The 13704-nt window shown below is 48.4% G+C and overlaps 1 protein-coding gene across 3 annotated transcripts in view; it reads left to right on the forward strand.

Annotated features, from left to right (window-relative positions):
* Nucleotides 1–13704, forward strand: part of ZNF488 (zinc finger protein 488) — a 32489-nt gene that overhangs the window by 12245 nt on the left and 6540 nt on the right. For 2 of the 3 annotated variants that reach the window (XM_073354887.2, XM_073354888.2), the window contains one exon: nt 9267–9489. In XM_073354887.2, the coding sequence (XP_073210988.1) occupies nt 9274–9489 (216 nt within the window). In that variant the 5' untranslated portion in view covers nt 9267–9273. Of the gene's footprint in view, nt 1–9266; nt 9490–13704 lie in introns of those variants that run through there. The other variant, XM_073354889.1, reaches the window with a different exon arrangement.

The following is a 13704-nucleotide window of genomic DNA, read 5'->3' on the forward strand; positions in this document are numbered from 1 at the left end:
CCAGAATCTTAAAGGGCCATGCCATGTGATTGGGATGGCTGACCCCTAGGCAGCGCTACTCCTAAGAGGGCAGACTGCCCTGGGACTCAACACACCTGCGTTTGAGTCCTGGCTTTGACACTGGCCTGCTGGGTGATGATGGGAAAGTCATTTCACCCTCTGTTTCCCCATCTGTAAAAGGGGATAATGATACTGAACCTCTTTGTAAAGTGCTTTGAGATCTATTGATGAAGTGTGCTGTGTATGAGGTAGATTCTATCTATTATAATTTACCTCTCAATTTCAACTGGTGGCTGCTAGTTGTATCCCTGGCTACCACCTTAGATAATTCTCCTTCATTTTTGGTGTCCATGCCTTCAGCTATTTGGAGACTTAACATGCCACCTCTTGGCTGTCACTTCACTAAATGAGCCACATTGCCTTTCCTTACAAATCACTCCTCCTGGCTGCCTGCTCAATTGTGTTCTTCTTTCCTGAACTCCTTCCCATCTATCAGTAGATCTGGCAATGCAGTATCTAGGTCTGAGCATAGTCAGAAAAACCTGTGTTCAGCTGTAGGCACTTCTGTACCAGAGGGACTTCACAGAAGGGCAAGCAGACTGATTTAAGGGCTGGAAGCTTTGGCTTCTGAGAAACTAATGAGGAGAAGGAGATGCATTTACCTTGGGCAAACAAAGAGTGAGGCGGACGCTGATAATCATCAGCAAGTATTTGACAGGTGTAAGTGCCAGAAAGTGAAAGAGGAATAGTTCAGTATATTCTAACGGGGTATATCTGGGAATAATGGGATAGTCGTGAGCGAAGAGAAGGGATGGTTCAATATCAGGAAATAGCTCCCATGTAAAGATGGTGGTGGTGGTCCCAGCATTTGAGTCAGCTAAGGCTAGATTAGACAAAGCCACAGAGAACAAGATCTCTCTCTCTCTCTCTCTCCTGTGCTCATCAGCGTACTGTCTGAACAATACACCTACTTTGGTTTCCAAGAGAAGTTAGGTGTCTGAATAGGGCTTCTCCTTCACTAATTATGGCCCCATGGAAAGTGCTCAATTAATAATGATGGTGGCTTTCCTCAATCAGTATTGACTCTGTTGCTGAGGACACCAGGTTTGGATCAGGACCCAAATGAGGTTTAGGGTGTTTCAGAATTTGGGGTTGTGGCTGAATCAGTTCAAGGTTGAGGTTTGAGATTTCAAGCTCCCATCTTATCTGTCTGTCTTAGCATCTTGTCTGTTTAGACCGTGATCCTGCAAAGACTTACTCAGGTGTCCCCTTTGGCTTTGGATCCAAACGCAAATCAGACCCACAGAGGTAGGTTCATATCCAGGAATTTAATTTTGGTGGAAGGTTAGATTTAAAGGCATTTATATTTCAGCTCCGTATTTTGGCCCATCCCTAACAATGAACTTTGTTCTACCACCTTACCGTTAGGCTCCTTTCTTTCTAGTGTGTATGCTAAATAAGGGTCGGTGTGTATTTGCAATGTTAAGCTGTCACATTGCATTGCATTTCTTAGGCTGCAGCTTTTTTTGTATTAGATCATCACACTCTGCTATAGACTAGTCACATACCTGCTGAAAACCCCTCCAGAGAATTTAGCAGATCCCTATGTGACAGCAGTCAGTTCTGACCTTGCAGACGTCCGCTCCTTAGTTGTTTGTATTTTTTTGGACTTGCAAGGAGTGGTGGGAGAACAGCAAGAGTGTGGGGCTGATTAGCTCCTGAGCAGTCCAGTGTTCATACTCCAAGGAGAGTTATTCTGTCACATCATTGACTTGAGTGCTTTGACTCCATTGGGGTGGCACTGGGCTAGTTGAGGCAGAATTGACTCCAGAGACTTAGTTTCTTTCAACCATGATGGAGTTTTGTCCTTCTTTCTCCATTCTTCAGCATCTTCCACCCTAGTCCTCTTCCTCCTCTCCCCCTCAATGCTAGAGTTGCTCAGATAATGGAAACAAAAGTTTATGAAACATATTGAAGTTGTTTGTGTTTCACAGGGTTTGAAATGGCCCCAATTTGGGAGTTTCATGAATTTTTGTGTGTTTTTTAAAAAAACCCAACAACCAGAAATGTTGATTGGAAGGGTTATCAGACAGCAAAGTGTGGCTTTCTGTACATGACAAATGGTATTTATCATTTTTTAAACTTATGAAAAATGCCACCAAAAGGTTTCAATAATAGCCACACTTTTTTTGCAAAAAAAAAATTGGTTTAGAGAAAAAAAAAAGCCAGTTTTCCATTAAAGTGTAACTTTGTCCCTCTATTCACTGCCGTTCTCCCAGCAGATAAACCCTGCCCCACCTCCTGTCCACGTTGCCTGATAAGCGTCCATAGAGGTCTGGCTCCTCTCCATCACTCAACACTATCCCTCTAGCCCTCTTTTCTCTCTCTAATTCCTTTGCAGAGGCTCCTTTACCTTTATCTCTCAAGGGGAGGGTGGTTAAAAGGTCAAGGAGGAGACAGTCTCTCACTATCAAGTCAGGTTCAAGGTCTTGGTCCTTATCTTCAAGGCGTACCAGGTCTCTCAAAGCCTGTAGCCCTGGCATAAGTTCATGGTCAATAATGCTGCTCCTCAGGTACAGTGGAACTTTCTACCACAAGAGTAAAGCTCATCTGGGCAGGAGACAGAACCTTCTCAGGGGCCAGTCCCAGACTGTGGAACAGACTCCCCCAGGAATGAAGGACCATCCGAGATCTCCCCATCTTCTGCAACAAGTTCCAGCTGCCTTCTCTAACATAAACCCAGAACCACATGTACATTTAACATACCCCCTCCTCCCACAAACCAAAACTCTACGCCAATAAGCCACCCCACTGCACACACAATTCTCCCTGCAGAGAGAGGGGATGAGAGAGAACAAACCACATGAGATAGATGTTAGACACATTGCTTAATGCACTACTGGAAGGAGGTTTGGCCTAGATCCACAAAGACACATAGGCATTTAAGTCCCAATTTAGGCATCACTGCAACACACAAAACTCTCACCTAACTCTGTAGGTGCCTAAACTCACTCAGTGCCTGTGTTTTCAGGATAAGAGTTTCCTTGGTGCCTAAATTCCAGTCTCTGGGCTTGGACGCTGCTGGCTCCCTGTAGGCACCCAGATGCCTATCTCCTGCCTAAGCCCCAGAGCAATCTACGAACCAGGAGAAGATGGGTGGAGGAACATCTGTCTTTGCAGGTCAGATCCAGTGGGTATGTTCAGAGGCCATCCACAGGATCATGCCCTACAGATGAGTTAGGTGGAGGGGCACCTATCTTTCTTAGATTCGTGGATCTGGGTCTCAGATACCATGGGGATGAGGGCAGGATAAGAACCTGTATACTACAGAAACTAGAAGGTTGCCCTGCTGTGACTATCTCAGAGTGCGGTGTTATGCTGAGGCAAAACACTAGGTGGTGCATTTAATCAATTATTCAACTTCTAAGGAGTTTCACTTGCTGGATGCTTTCAGCACCAGCAGGCAGTACAAGACTTACCACAACAAGCCTGTTTCCTATATACAGACAATACGCTTCCCGCTTTTCACATAACCAGCTTTTCTGTATGTATGAATACAGCCGTAGCTGTCACTCACAGGCATTGGCATCCAATCCTGCAGGATATGGGGACTTTGTCTACCACTGATCTTTGGACATTTCAGTCACTGAGCAACAAGCAAACAAAGCTGGCGTGTTTCAGAGTAACAGCCGTGTTAGTCTGTATTCGCAAAAAGAAAAGGAGGACTTGTGGCACCTTAGAGACTAACCAATTTATTAGAGCATAAGCTTTCGTGAGCTACAGCTCACTTCTTCAGATGCATATCGTGGAAACTGCAGCAGGCTTTATATATACATAGAGAATATGAAACAATACCTATTCCCACCCCACTGTCCTGCTGGTAATAGCTTATCTAAAGTGATTTCCAGCACAAATCCAGGTTTTCTCACCCTCCACCCCCCCACACAAATTCACTCTCCTGCTGGTGATAGCCCATCCAAAGTGATAACTCTTTACACAATGTGCATGACAATTAAGCTGGGCTATTTCCTGCATAAATCCAGGTTCTCACATCCCCCCCACCCCCATACACACACAAACTCACTCTCCTGCTGGTAATAGCTCATCCAAACTGACCACTCTTCAAGTTAAAATCCAAGTTAAACCAGAACATCTGGGGGGGGGGGTAGGAAAAAACAAGAGGAAACAGGCTACCTTGCATAATGACTTAGCCACTCCAAGTCTCTATTTAAGCCTAAATTAATAGTATCCAATTTGCAAATGAATTCCAATTCAGCAGTTTCTCGCTGGAGTCTGGATTTGAAGTTTTTTTGTTTTAAGATAGCGACCTTCATGTCTGTGATCGCGTGACCAGAGAGATTGAAGTGTTCTCCGACTGGTTTATGAATGTGGTTTATGAAGCTGGCGTGTTGCATTGGAGAGATGCTAGAGGTGGGATGGGGTGAAAATGGGCTAATGAGATACTAGCTGAGATTCCCAATCAATCCTCATTCCCTGATGCTCTGTCATGCAGAGAGAGTGCAGTGTTACAGAAGACAGAGTCATCCCGGGTAGTAACAGAACACTGCAGCAACCTTCCCTATAGCTGTGTGTGTGACAATAGGATCCCTTTAACAAGGAGCCATATCTTCCCTTCCCCTCCATGGCCAGAGATGAGTGGGAGGCAGCCAGCAGGTTCTGCTGGGCAGCAGGCACAGAAGTAGGGATTGCGCTCTCCGTGACATAGTTCCCTCCTCTGACCCAAAACCTCTGGAAACCCTCCGTGGTTGGTTGGGATTTGTTGGAGGAGAGGAGATGGGCTGGGCCTGTGGCAGAAGTTGCATCACTACACACACACACGCTGTGGAGCTGTCAGTATTAGGACACCCACTTTCCCTATGCAGTTTGGAAAGGTCCCTTTTGGGGGCATTATTCAGTGGGGTGCCCCAGTAGCATGGCTGCTGGGGGGGGGGCACGCATCAAAGAGGAGGCTGGGCAGCACTGCTAAGGCCTTGAGCCTTCACGTGACTGACTTGTGCCTCTGTGGACCACTCCAGATATGCACAGGTCTTGGGGAAATATATTATGGCAGCCATCACCAGATGGCACTGTTACACATAGCCTCACATGCTCTTTTTCTTACCACATGAGCAAGTTTTCAGTATTTGGCAGACAGGCTTGCAGGTTGTTGGTTTTGTGATGTAGTATATAGTCCTTGGAGAAAAAGTTAAGCGAAGAGAAGTGGCAGGTAGCAGACAGTTTACGCTTTGCCCTAGTTGGAGGTGAAATTCTCAGGACAGAGAAGCTTCCTGGGAACTAGACATTGGTGCAGGGGCTGAGATTTCCAGAAGTGGGTATTGTCTGGGTGCAGTTTGTAACCACCTCTGTTCCAGAACCTGTTTGTGTGTAAGTAAAGCAAGTTACACTTCAAATATACCCAGCTTCAGTGGTTCTTCCTTGTAAGATAGCATTCAACACCCCTAGTGTCAGAGCACAATGCTTCAAGGGGTCCTTGTCTCTGGGGCCTCCTGCTGGCCAACTTGCATCTCACCAGGTCTTCAGGGGCTCAGCCCTCCAACCAAGCCACACGAAGCTCAATTCCCTTCCAGGGTAACAGAAGGTCCAAGCTAAACATCCAGTGAGTAACTCTCCTCCTGCACCTCCCCCCGGCTCCACTGAGGTGCTTTTACTGACCCTATGTCAAGGCCTCTCCCACAGAAGCCTGACCTGCTCCTGCAGAGCTTTCCCTCTGTTGCTTCTTGTCTTAGCAGGGCTTCCCTCACTGACTCCCTCCCACTGGGGATCCCTCTGCTCCTTGCAGGCCCTCACCCAGGGCTTCCTGCACAGAAGCCAAACCTGCACCCTGTGGGTCAGTCGGGCCTGCCTGCCTAGGCCTGTCTCAGAGCTCCCACTCACCTACACCAGTATGCCCTGTAGCTTCGCTTCTCTTCTTTTCACTCTACAAGCCAAGCCCCTCCCCTCACTGGTTGCCCCCTCAGCTTGTATAGTCTGGTCCTCCCCTTTCACACCTGGGCTCACTAATTATCATTCAATTGCCACATTACCATCAGCTGCAGGGGAGGGGAGAGGGGTGTTGCTGCTAGACCAGGGGCCAGGCTGAGCTTCTCTTGCCTTAAAGGGCCAGTCAGCCTGTGACATTCCTCCACCAGGGAGCGGGCCTGCCCTGGGATGCCCCTACTCCTCACAAGGGGGTTATTCTGCTATCTGCATTGCATGGGAAGGGGAACAACACTGTATTAGTCAGGCCAGTTCACTGGTCTGGCCAGTTCCAGGGAGGGGAGCTGTTTTCTAGGAACTTAGGTAGGTAGATGGAATAATACCAGGAAGACAACACCATTCCCAGCTTGTGGCATTTACCTGCCTTGATAAGGGAGTAACCTTGCTAGACAAGGGATCTGGGCCAGGGCCCACAATTTATTCCCACAGTTTTTTGTTTTTGTTTTTAGTAATTTAGGCCAACATTTTTATGCTCTGTTGTCTTCTTTTGAAGTGCTCTCTAAAAACGAATGTGAGCAGAATGTTTTCATTAAGTAAACCCCATCCTCCCACACATTTAAATGAAAACAGTGTTTAAAGAAATTCTATAGCTATATAGTATCCCAGTGGTGGTGTCACACAAACACAGCAACACTGGGCATGGGATAGTGCTTGGGGACCAGGAAGTGAAACTGATCAGCACAACTGTGAAAGCACAACTGTGAAAGCACAACTGTCCAGTCTAGTTCCTCCACCAGCCATGAGGAGCGTAATGCAGCCAGAGGCAGCGTGCACCAGTGTGACTTGTCTCTGGTGCTGGGGGTCAGGAGACTTAGGATCTGGTCCCATCTTGCCACTGACCTGCCACGTAACTGTGGGCACTTGGCATTTTACCACCTTGTCCCTTTGTTTCCCCTCCCATCTGCTGTCTGTCTTAGCATCTTGTCTGTTTAGACCGTGATCCTGCAAAGACTTACTCACAGTGCATTACATTAAGCACAAAATCTTTGCAGGACGGGGACGCAGACCTTGCCTATATGAGAAAACTGTTCTGATTTGATTAAATTGAGGTAGAACCGGAATTGGGTCAGTGCCGCTCCCTTGCGTATTGAGTGCTTTACATCCCGTTAGCTTAAGCTCTAAATCACATTGTAACAAAACAATCCCATTGGCACAAGGTGAGAGAGGTTAGATTGGCTCATCTGTCCTTCCATCTCGGTATTTCTAAGGTCAAGAGCTCTTCAGGGCTTGTTACTGTTCTCTCTCAGTCTCTCTGCTTTATGGACCTGATCTAGCTCTCCCTGGAGTGAATGAGGATCTTTGCACTGCCTTCAGTGGGAGCTTGATGGAGCTGTGTCTCTGTAAATAACCCACAGAACCCTGAAATGGCTAAGGGCCCAATCCTGCAACCTAACCGTGTGTGGAATTCCCAGGCCCAGGCCCAAGGTGCTAGAGAGAGCCCCTGAGCTGATTCATTTAATAGCATTGCCCACTAGTCACTCACTAGTCCCTGCAAGCCAGCTGAACTGCAAGAACCTACTGCCCCGGCTATATTGTTAGCGATGTCTGAGATCGCCATGTCGGGACATAGGCAGAGGAGTCACAGTATGCCCGGGCCTTCATAACTGCCACAAATGAATCAGAATAAAATGCGACAAAACAACCCTTTTATCCAAGCCTCATGGATTCTGGGTGTTCAGATTGAAAGCAATCTGGATCTAAACCAGGGGCGGGCAAACTTTTTGGCCTGAGGGTCACATCAGGTTTCCAAAATTGTATTGTGCCTCCCCAAACAGCCAGGTGTGACCCGGCCCCCGCCCCCTATCCAACCCCCCCTGCTTCTTGCCCCCTGATGGCCCCCCTGGGACTCCTGCCCCATCCACCACTCCCTGTCCCCTGACTGCCCCTGGACCCTGCGCCCTGACTGCCCCCTGCTGCCCCATCCAATCCCTCCTCTCATTCCTGACTGCCCCCCGGGACCCCTACCCACATTCCACCCCCCCGCCCCCTGACCGCCCCCGCAAACTCCCTTGCTCTCTATCCAAACCCTCCCCTCACTCCCTGCCCCCTTACCGTGCTGCCTGGAGCACCAGTGGCTGACAGCACTACAGCCGCGCCGCCCGGCTGGAGCCAGCCACGCCACCGTGCAGCACAGAGCACCGGGTCAGGCCAGGCTCTGCAGCTGCGCTGCCCCAGGAGCTCGCAGCCCCACCGCCCAGAGCATTGCGCTGGTGGAGCAGTGAGCTGGGGCTGCAGGGGAGGGAGAACAGCGGGGGAGGGGCCGGGGTGAGCCTCCCGGGCCAGGAGTTCGGGGGCCGGGCAGGAGGGTCCTGTGGGCTGGATGTGGCCCGTGGGCCGTAGTTTGCCCACCTCGGATCTAAACCATCCCTAGTTTGGTTCTGCAAAACCCAAACCTGGACTGAGGAGGTTCTGCCAAACCAAAACCCACTCCTGCTTCTCTACCTCTGATTTATACCGTGCCTTTCACGCTAACCGAGAAGGATCTCAAATCACTTTATTTACTAATTAATCGAATGTAAATTGAAATGCAGCCACCTCAGGGGTGCAGCACGGCAGCCATTTAAGAGCACACAGCATCAAGGCTCAACGAAGCAGGCCAGGAAAGAAAGGGGCATCTTAGGTAATGGACCATAATTTCCACGGCTGGAATCTGGCCAGGACACCGGGGCTCACACCCTACAAAGTACAAACAAGACATAAAAGGCAGCACACACAGTGGGAGAAATCTTCAGTTGATGTAGAAAAGCCACAAGCATTTGGAACAATCCCAGCATTTCCATTTTGGGGGGCGGAAGCAGACAATAACTGTGTCTTGAGAAAGTCCGGCAGCCTGTGATCCTGTAATAGACAGGGCTGAGATTAGGGTGGACTAGCTTGGCTTTCTTTTCATCAACTGGAGATTTTCCCTACTGTGCCCAAAGCTTCATGATCCTGGGTATAAGCGGTCAGCATTGTGGGAGCTACTGGGCCGTGGGAGCAGCTGACTGAGCGCCCTGGAAAAAATAGACTGGTTTATTCAACAGATTAAGATCGCTGCTTTAGTGCGGAATAGCTTGTCTCTTTCTGGATATCAATAAAGCCGCAAGCTCCCATGTGCCAGGCAATCTCCACCAATGCCAATGCGTTGGTCCCCAGTAGCTTTAAAGTAGCTTTAAAGATCCCATCCGGTTATAATTCAATTCCAATTCCTTACTGCCTTTGTGGTATTAACCCCCTCCCCCCCTTCAATTTCCTATCCCCAGTGTAAGTGATTCCTTGCTTTGTTGCAGACTGAGGATGGAACTGACATCTTGGCCTAAACTCCTCTGGACGAGTGACAACAAGCTCCTACATCATCATTTCCCAGATGTATTTGCAACTGTCCATACCACCCAAGACATCCCAGAGGAAGCCAGTTTCGGACCGTGTATGCTGCAGAACACCTTGGTGGACACTGTTGCTTTTATTGCCCTGAAATGCTCCGAGAGAAGAAATATCCATTATGTATTTAAGGTAGGAGAGCCTGGTATTTTATATTGTATTGGAAAGGTTGTCACCTCTCCCCGCCTGCTCCGGATTGCTCTTCTCGGCCGGGGGCGTTGGCATGGGATATAGTTTTATCCCTGGTTTGGCACAGCTAATAGCTCCGCCGAGAGGGGAAACTGGCCCAGCGTGGTGCTGACCTGGAGGCTGGATTCTGAGGGGATCCCAGCAAGGACTGTTCCTGTGGGGGAAAGAGCCCAAAGCATGAGTACCGTCCCACTCTGAGACACCCTGGACCTGCCGCTGAACTGATCTGGGATAGGGGGGAATGAGGGGCATGTCTTCACTCGGAGATGAACATCCAAGAGGGCTTGGCAAGGCGGAGGAGGGGTCACACTATCCCATTGCAGGGACTGCCTGCCATCCCCAAGGGAGAGTGAGTGGCTCTGGGGCCGTGGTTTGAAGTCTAAGTATGGGCCCTGGCTGCTCCTGTCCAGACAGAGCATAGGAGTGAGCAGAGCATGCTTCTCCACCCTGTCTCTCCTTGCACGGCAGGGGGAGCTGCAGCCCCATGGAGGGGTCTCCTCCCCTTTGCTTTTGCCTCTAGCGGCCAGATTAGATCTCTGGAGGGGGCCTGGGCACCAGGAGGGAGGAGTCAGGGCTGTTAGCGTGTGTTTGGATTCTAGGACCAGACTCTCAGGCTGCTTTTTGGGACTTTGCCACCAGAGCCCAGAGGGGAGTCTGGACTGTCTGGAGAAAGATGCCCCTGGAGTGGCCTGGGGCTGGCAGGGTGAGACTATAAGGTGGATAGAAAGCTGGCTAGATTGTCAGGCTCAACGGGTAGTGATCAATGGCTCCATGTCTAGTTGGCAGCTGGTATCAAGTGGAGTGCCCCAGGGGTCGGTCCTGGGGCCGGTTTTGTTCAATATCTTCATAAATGATCTGGAGGATGGTGTGGATTGTACACTCAGCAAGTTTGCAGATGACACTAAACTGGGAGAAGTGGTAGATACGGTGGCAGGTAGGGATAGGATACAGAGGGACCTAGTCAAATTAGAGGATTGGTCCAAAAGAAATCTGATGAGGTTCAACAAGGACAAGTGCAGAGTCCTGCACTTAGGACGGAAGATTTCAATGCACCGCTACAGACTAGGGACTGAATGGCTCGGCAGCAGTTCTGCAGAAAAGGACCTAGGGGTTACAGTGGACGAGAAGTTGGATATGAGTCAACAGTGTGCCCTTCTTGCTAAGAAGGCCAATGGCAATTTGGGCTGTATAAGTAGGGGCATTCCCCGCAGATTGAGGGACGTGATCGTTCCCCTCTATTCAACATTGGTGAGGCCTCATCTGGAGTACTGTGTCCAGTTTTGGGCCCCACACTACAAGAAGGATGTGGAAAAATTGGAAAGAGTCCAGCGGAGGGCAACAAAAATGATTAGGGGACTGGAACATATGAGTTATGAGGAGAGGCTGAGGGAACTGGGGATGTTTAGTCTTCAGAAGAGAAGAATGAGGGGGGATTTGATAGCTGCTTTCAACTACCTGAAAGGGGGTTCCAAAGAGGATGGCTCTAGACTGTTCTCAGTGGTAGCAGATGACAGAACGAGGAGTAATGGTCTCAAGTTGCAGTGGGGGAGATTTAGGTTGGATATTAGGAAAAACTTTTTCACTAGGAGGGTGGTAAAACACTGGAATGCGTTACCTAGGGAGGTGGTGGAATCTCCTTCCTTAGAAGTTTTTAAGGTCAGGCTTGACAAAGCCCTGGCTGGGATGATTTAGTTGGGGATCGGTCCTGCTTTGAGCAGGGGGTTGGACTAGATGACCTCCTGAGGTCCCTTCCAACCCTGATATTCTATGATTCTATGATTCCATGGAGTCCCAGGACCCTCAATTTAACAAGTTCCCTTGATGTTTTCTGCACCCCAGACCTGAGAAATAACAGGGTTCCCTCAACTTGATCTACCCCATGTCCTCCTCCCAGCCATCTGTAAATCAGTCAGGCCTGCTAATCCCAACCTGCCCCATGCCCAGCCAGTTACAGTGTCCTTTGCCGGCTGCCTTCTCCTGAAAGGTCCCTTCTCTTCCCTCCCCGAGGGGCCTTGAAAGCCAAACTTCTTTATAGTGGAGTTGCGACTGAGCCTCTCTGGGCCACTGAGGCCTTCCCCTTCCCTCCACAAGGGAGGTACACACACTGTCCAGAGGACTCATAAGCAGAGGAGCTGGGCTTTGGGCGCTGCAGTACGTCCACATGCAGACCAAAACACCCTGAGCTAGGCTTTGATGTCTCTTCTGCTCTGTCCTGTCCTCTCACTTATTCCCTGTCCCCTTTTCATGTGTTCAGCCCTCTCTCTTAGGGCCTAATTTCCAGAGATCCTGCGTATCCGTTGACTGTGCTTAGAGTGGGAAGTTGGTGCTGGGCACTTCTGACAAGGCCTTAATTAGTGACAGCCTTTGTCCTAGCTATTAGTTACAACCACTGGGGGCATCAGACTTCCATATTTGTCAATCATCATTAAGTACCATATAGTTTAAAGAGAACCAGTTGCAGGGCATGCTAATTTATTCTCTCCTTTACACTAATTAACTCTTACACTAATGGTCTCTTAACAGGTTTCAGAGTAGCAGCTGTGTTAGTCTGTATTCGCAAAAAGAAAAGGAGTACTTGTGGCATCTTAGAGACTAACCAATTTATTTGAGCATAAGCTTTCGTGAGCTACATCCAATGAATGCATCCGATGAAGTGAGCTGTAGTTCATGAAAGCTTATGCTCTAATAAATTGGTTAGTCTCTAAGATGCCACAAGTACTCCTTTTCTTTTTGCGAATACAGACTAACATGGCTGCTACTCTGAAACCTGTCATTATGCAAGGCACTGAATTTAGCCGTATGGAGTGGAATCTATCAACTTCATGAGGAATGCATCCGATGAAGTGAGCTGTAGCTCACGAAAGCTTATGCTCAAATAAATTTGTGAGTCTCTAAGGTGCCACAAGTACTCCTGTTCTTTTTGTCTCTTAATAGTTCATTCTTCTGGCCAAGCTGCTAATGTGCTCATACTTTTGCTTGCATTCCAAGGGGTAAAAACAGAGCAGCGATGTCCAAAACCCTGTTTCTCCTACAAAACCCCATGGCATAGCTGCGAGGCACTTAGTGGAGAAACCGAGAGAGAAATCACTTGGGGTGAAATTTAAATCATTCTTGTTACTAAATATGCTTCATTTCCAAACTTCTCTCTTTCAAAACCACTGAGGCACTCAAAAATTAGCAGACTTTTTTTTTTTCCAAATGTCCTTAATCACTTTGTGCCTCTGTTTGCAAGCTGTGGAAACCCTCTCTACCTTGCAATTAATATTCGTTAGGCTTAGATACTGCTGTGATGAGCCCCAAAGGAAAGCCCATGAGGAAACTAATAATTCCCTATTCAGTGCAAGTTTAGAATGGCATGCAGTGAATAAGGCAGGGCTGCACATAAAGCAATGAGGATAAAAGTCATATTGAATAGCTGTGTCATTCTCAGAGCATCGTCCATCTTGTGCACTGAATGAGCTGGGGTCTTGCGGAAAAAATTTTATGGGATCATGTAATTAAAGAGCATATCATAATGCAGATGTGCCAGGGAGCGGAGTTAAGATTGCACAGGTAACATTAAATACCTTAAATTCTGGCATTTTTTAACTTTTGAGTGCTTGACTTTGTAACCTAAATATAATTCTTTTTATATGGGTGGGGGGTCGTATGTAATATTGCACGTATATTATAATTAGCTGTTACCGGCTATACCAGAGGTTGTCAGTCTTTTTCTTTCTGAGGCCCCCACAATATGCTATAAAAACTCCATGGCTCACCTATGCCACAACAATTGTTTTTCTGCATATAAAAGCCAAGGCCGGTGTTAGCTGGTAGTAAGCAGGGCAATTGCCCGGGGCCCATGCCACAGGGGGCATTGCGAAGCAAAGTTGCTCAGGCTCCTGGTGGGGCTTAGGGCCCCAGGCGTCAGCCCCACATAGTGGGGTTTCAGCTTTCTGCCCTCGGCCACAGCAAGTCTAAGACTGGCCCCGCTTGACAGACCCCCTGAAACTTGCTTGCGGCCCCGCAGGGGGCCCCAGACCCCTGGCTGAGAACCACTAGGCGATACCACATTATTTCAGAAATAATTGAGTCTGCAGTGTTCAGTTGTTGAGTGCTTGTCCTTTATGGATACCTTGAAATAAATTTGAATTTTTTACTTGATGCAAATATATGAAT

The sequence above is a fragment of the Lepidochelys kempii genome, chromosome 7 (genome assembly GCF_965140285.1).
Source record: "Lepidochelys kempii isolate rLepKem1 chromosome 7, rLepKem1.hap1, whole genome shotgun sequence".
Lineage (NCBI taxonomy): Eukaryota > Metazoa > Chordata > Testudines > Cheloniidae > Lepidochelys > Lepidochelys kempii.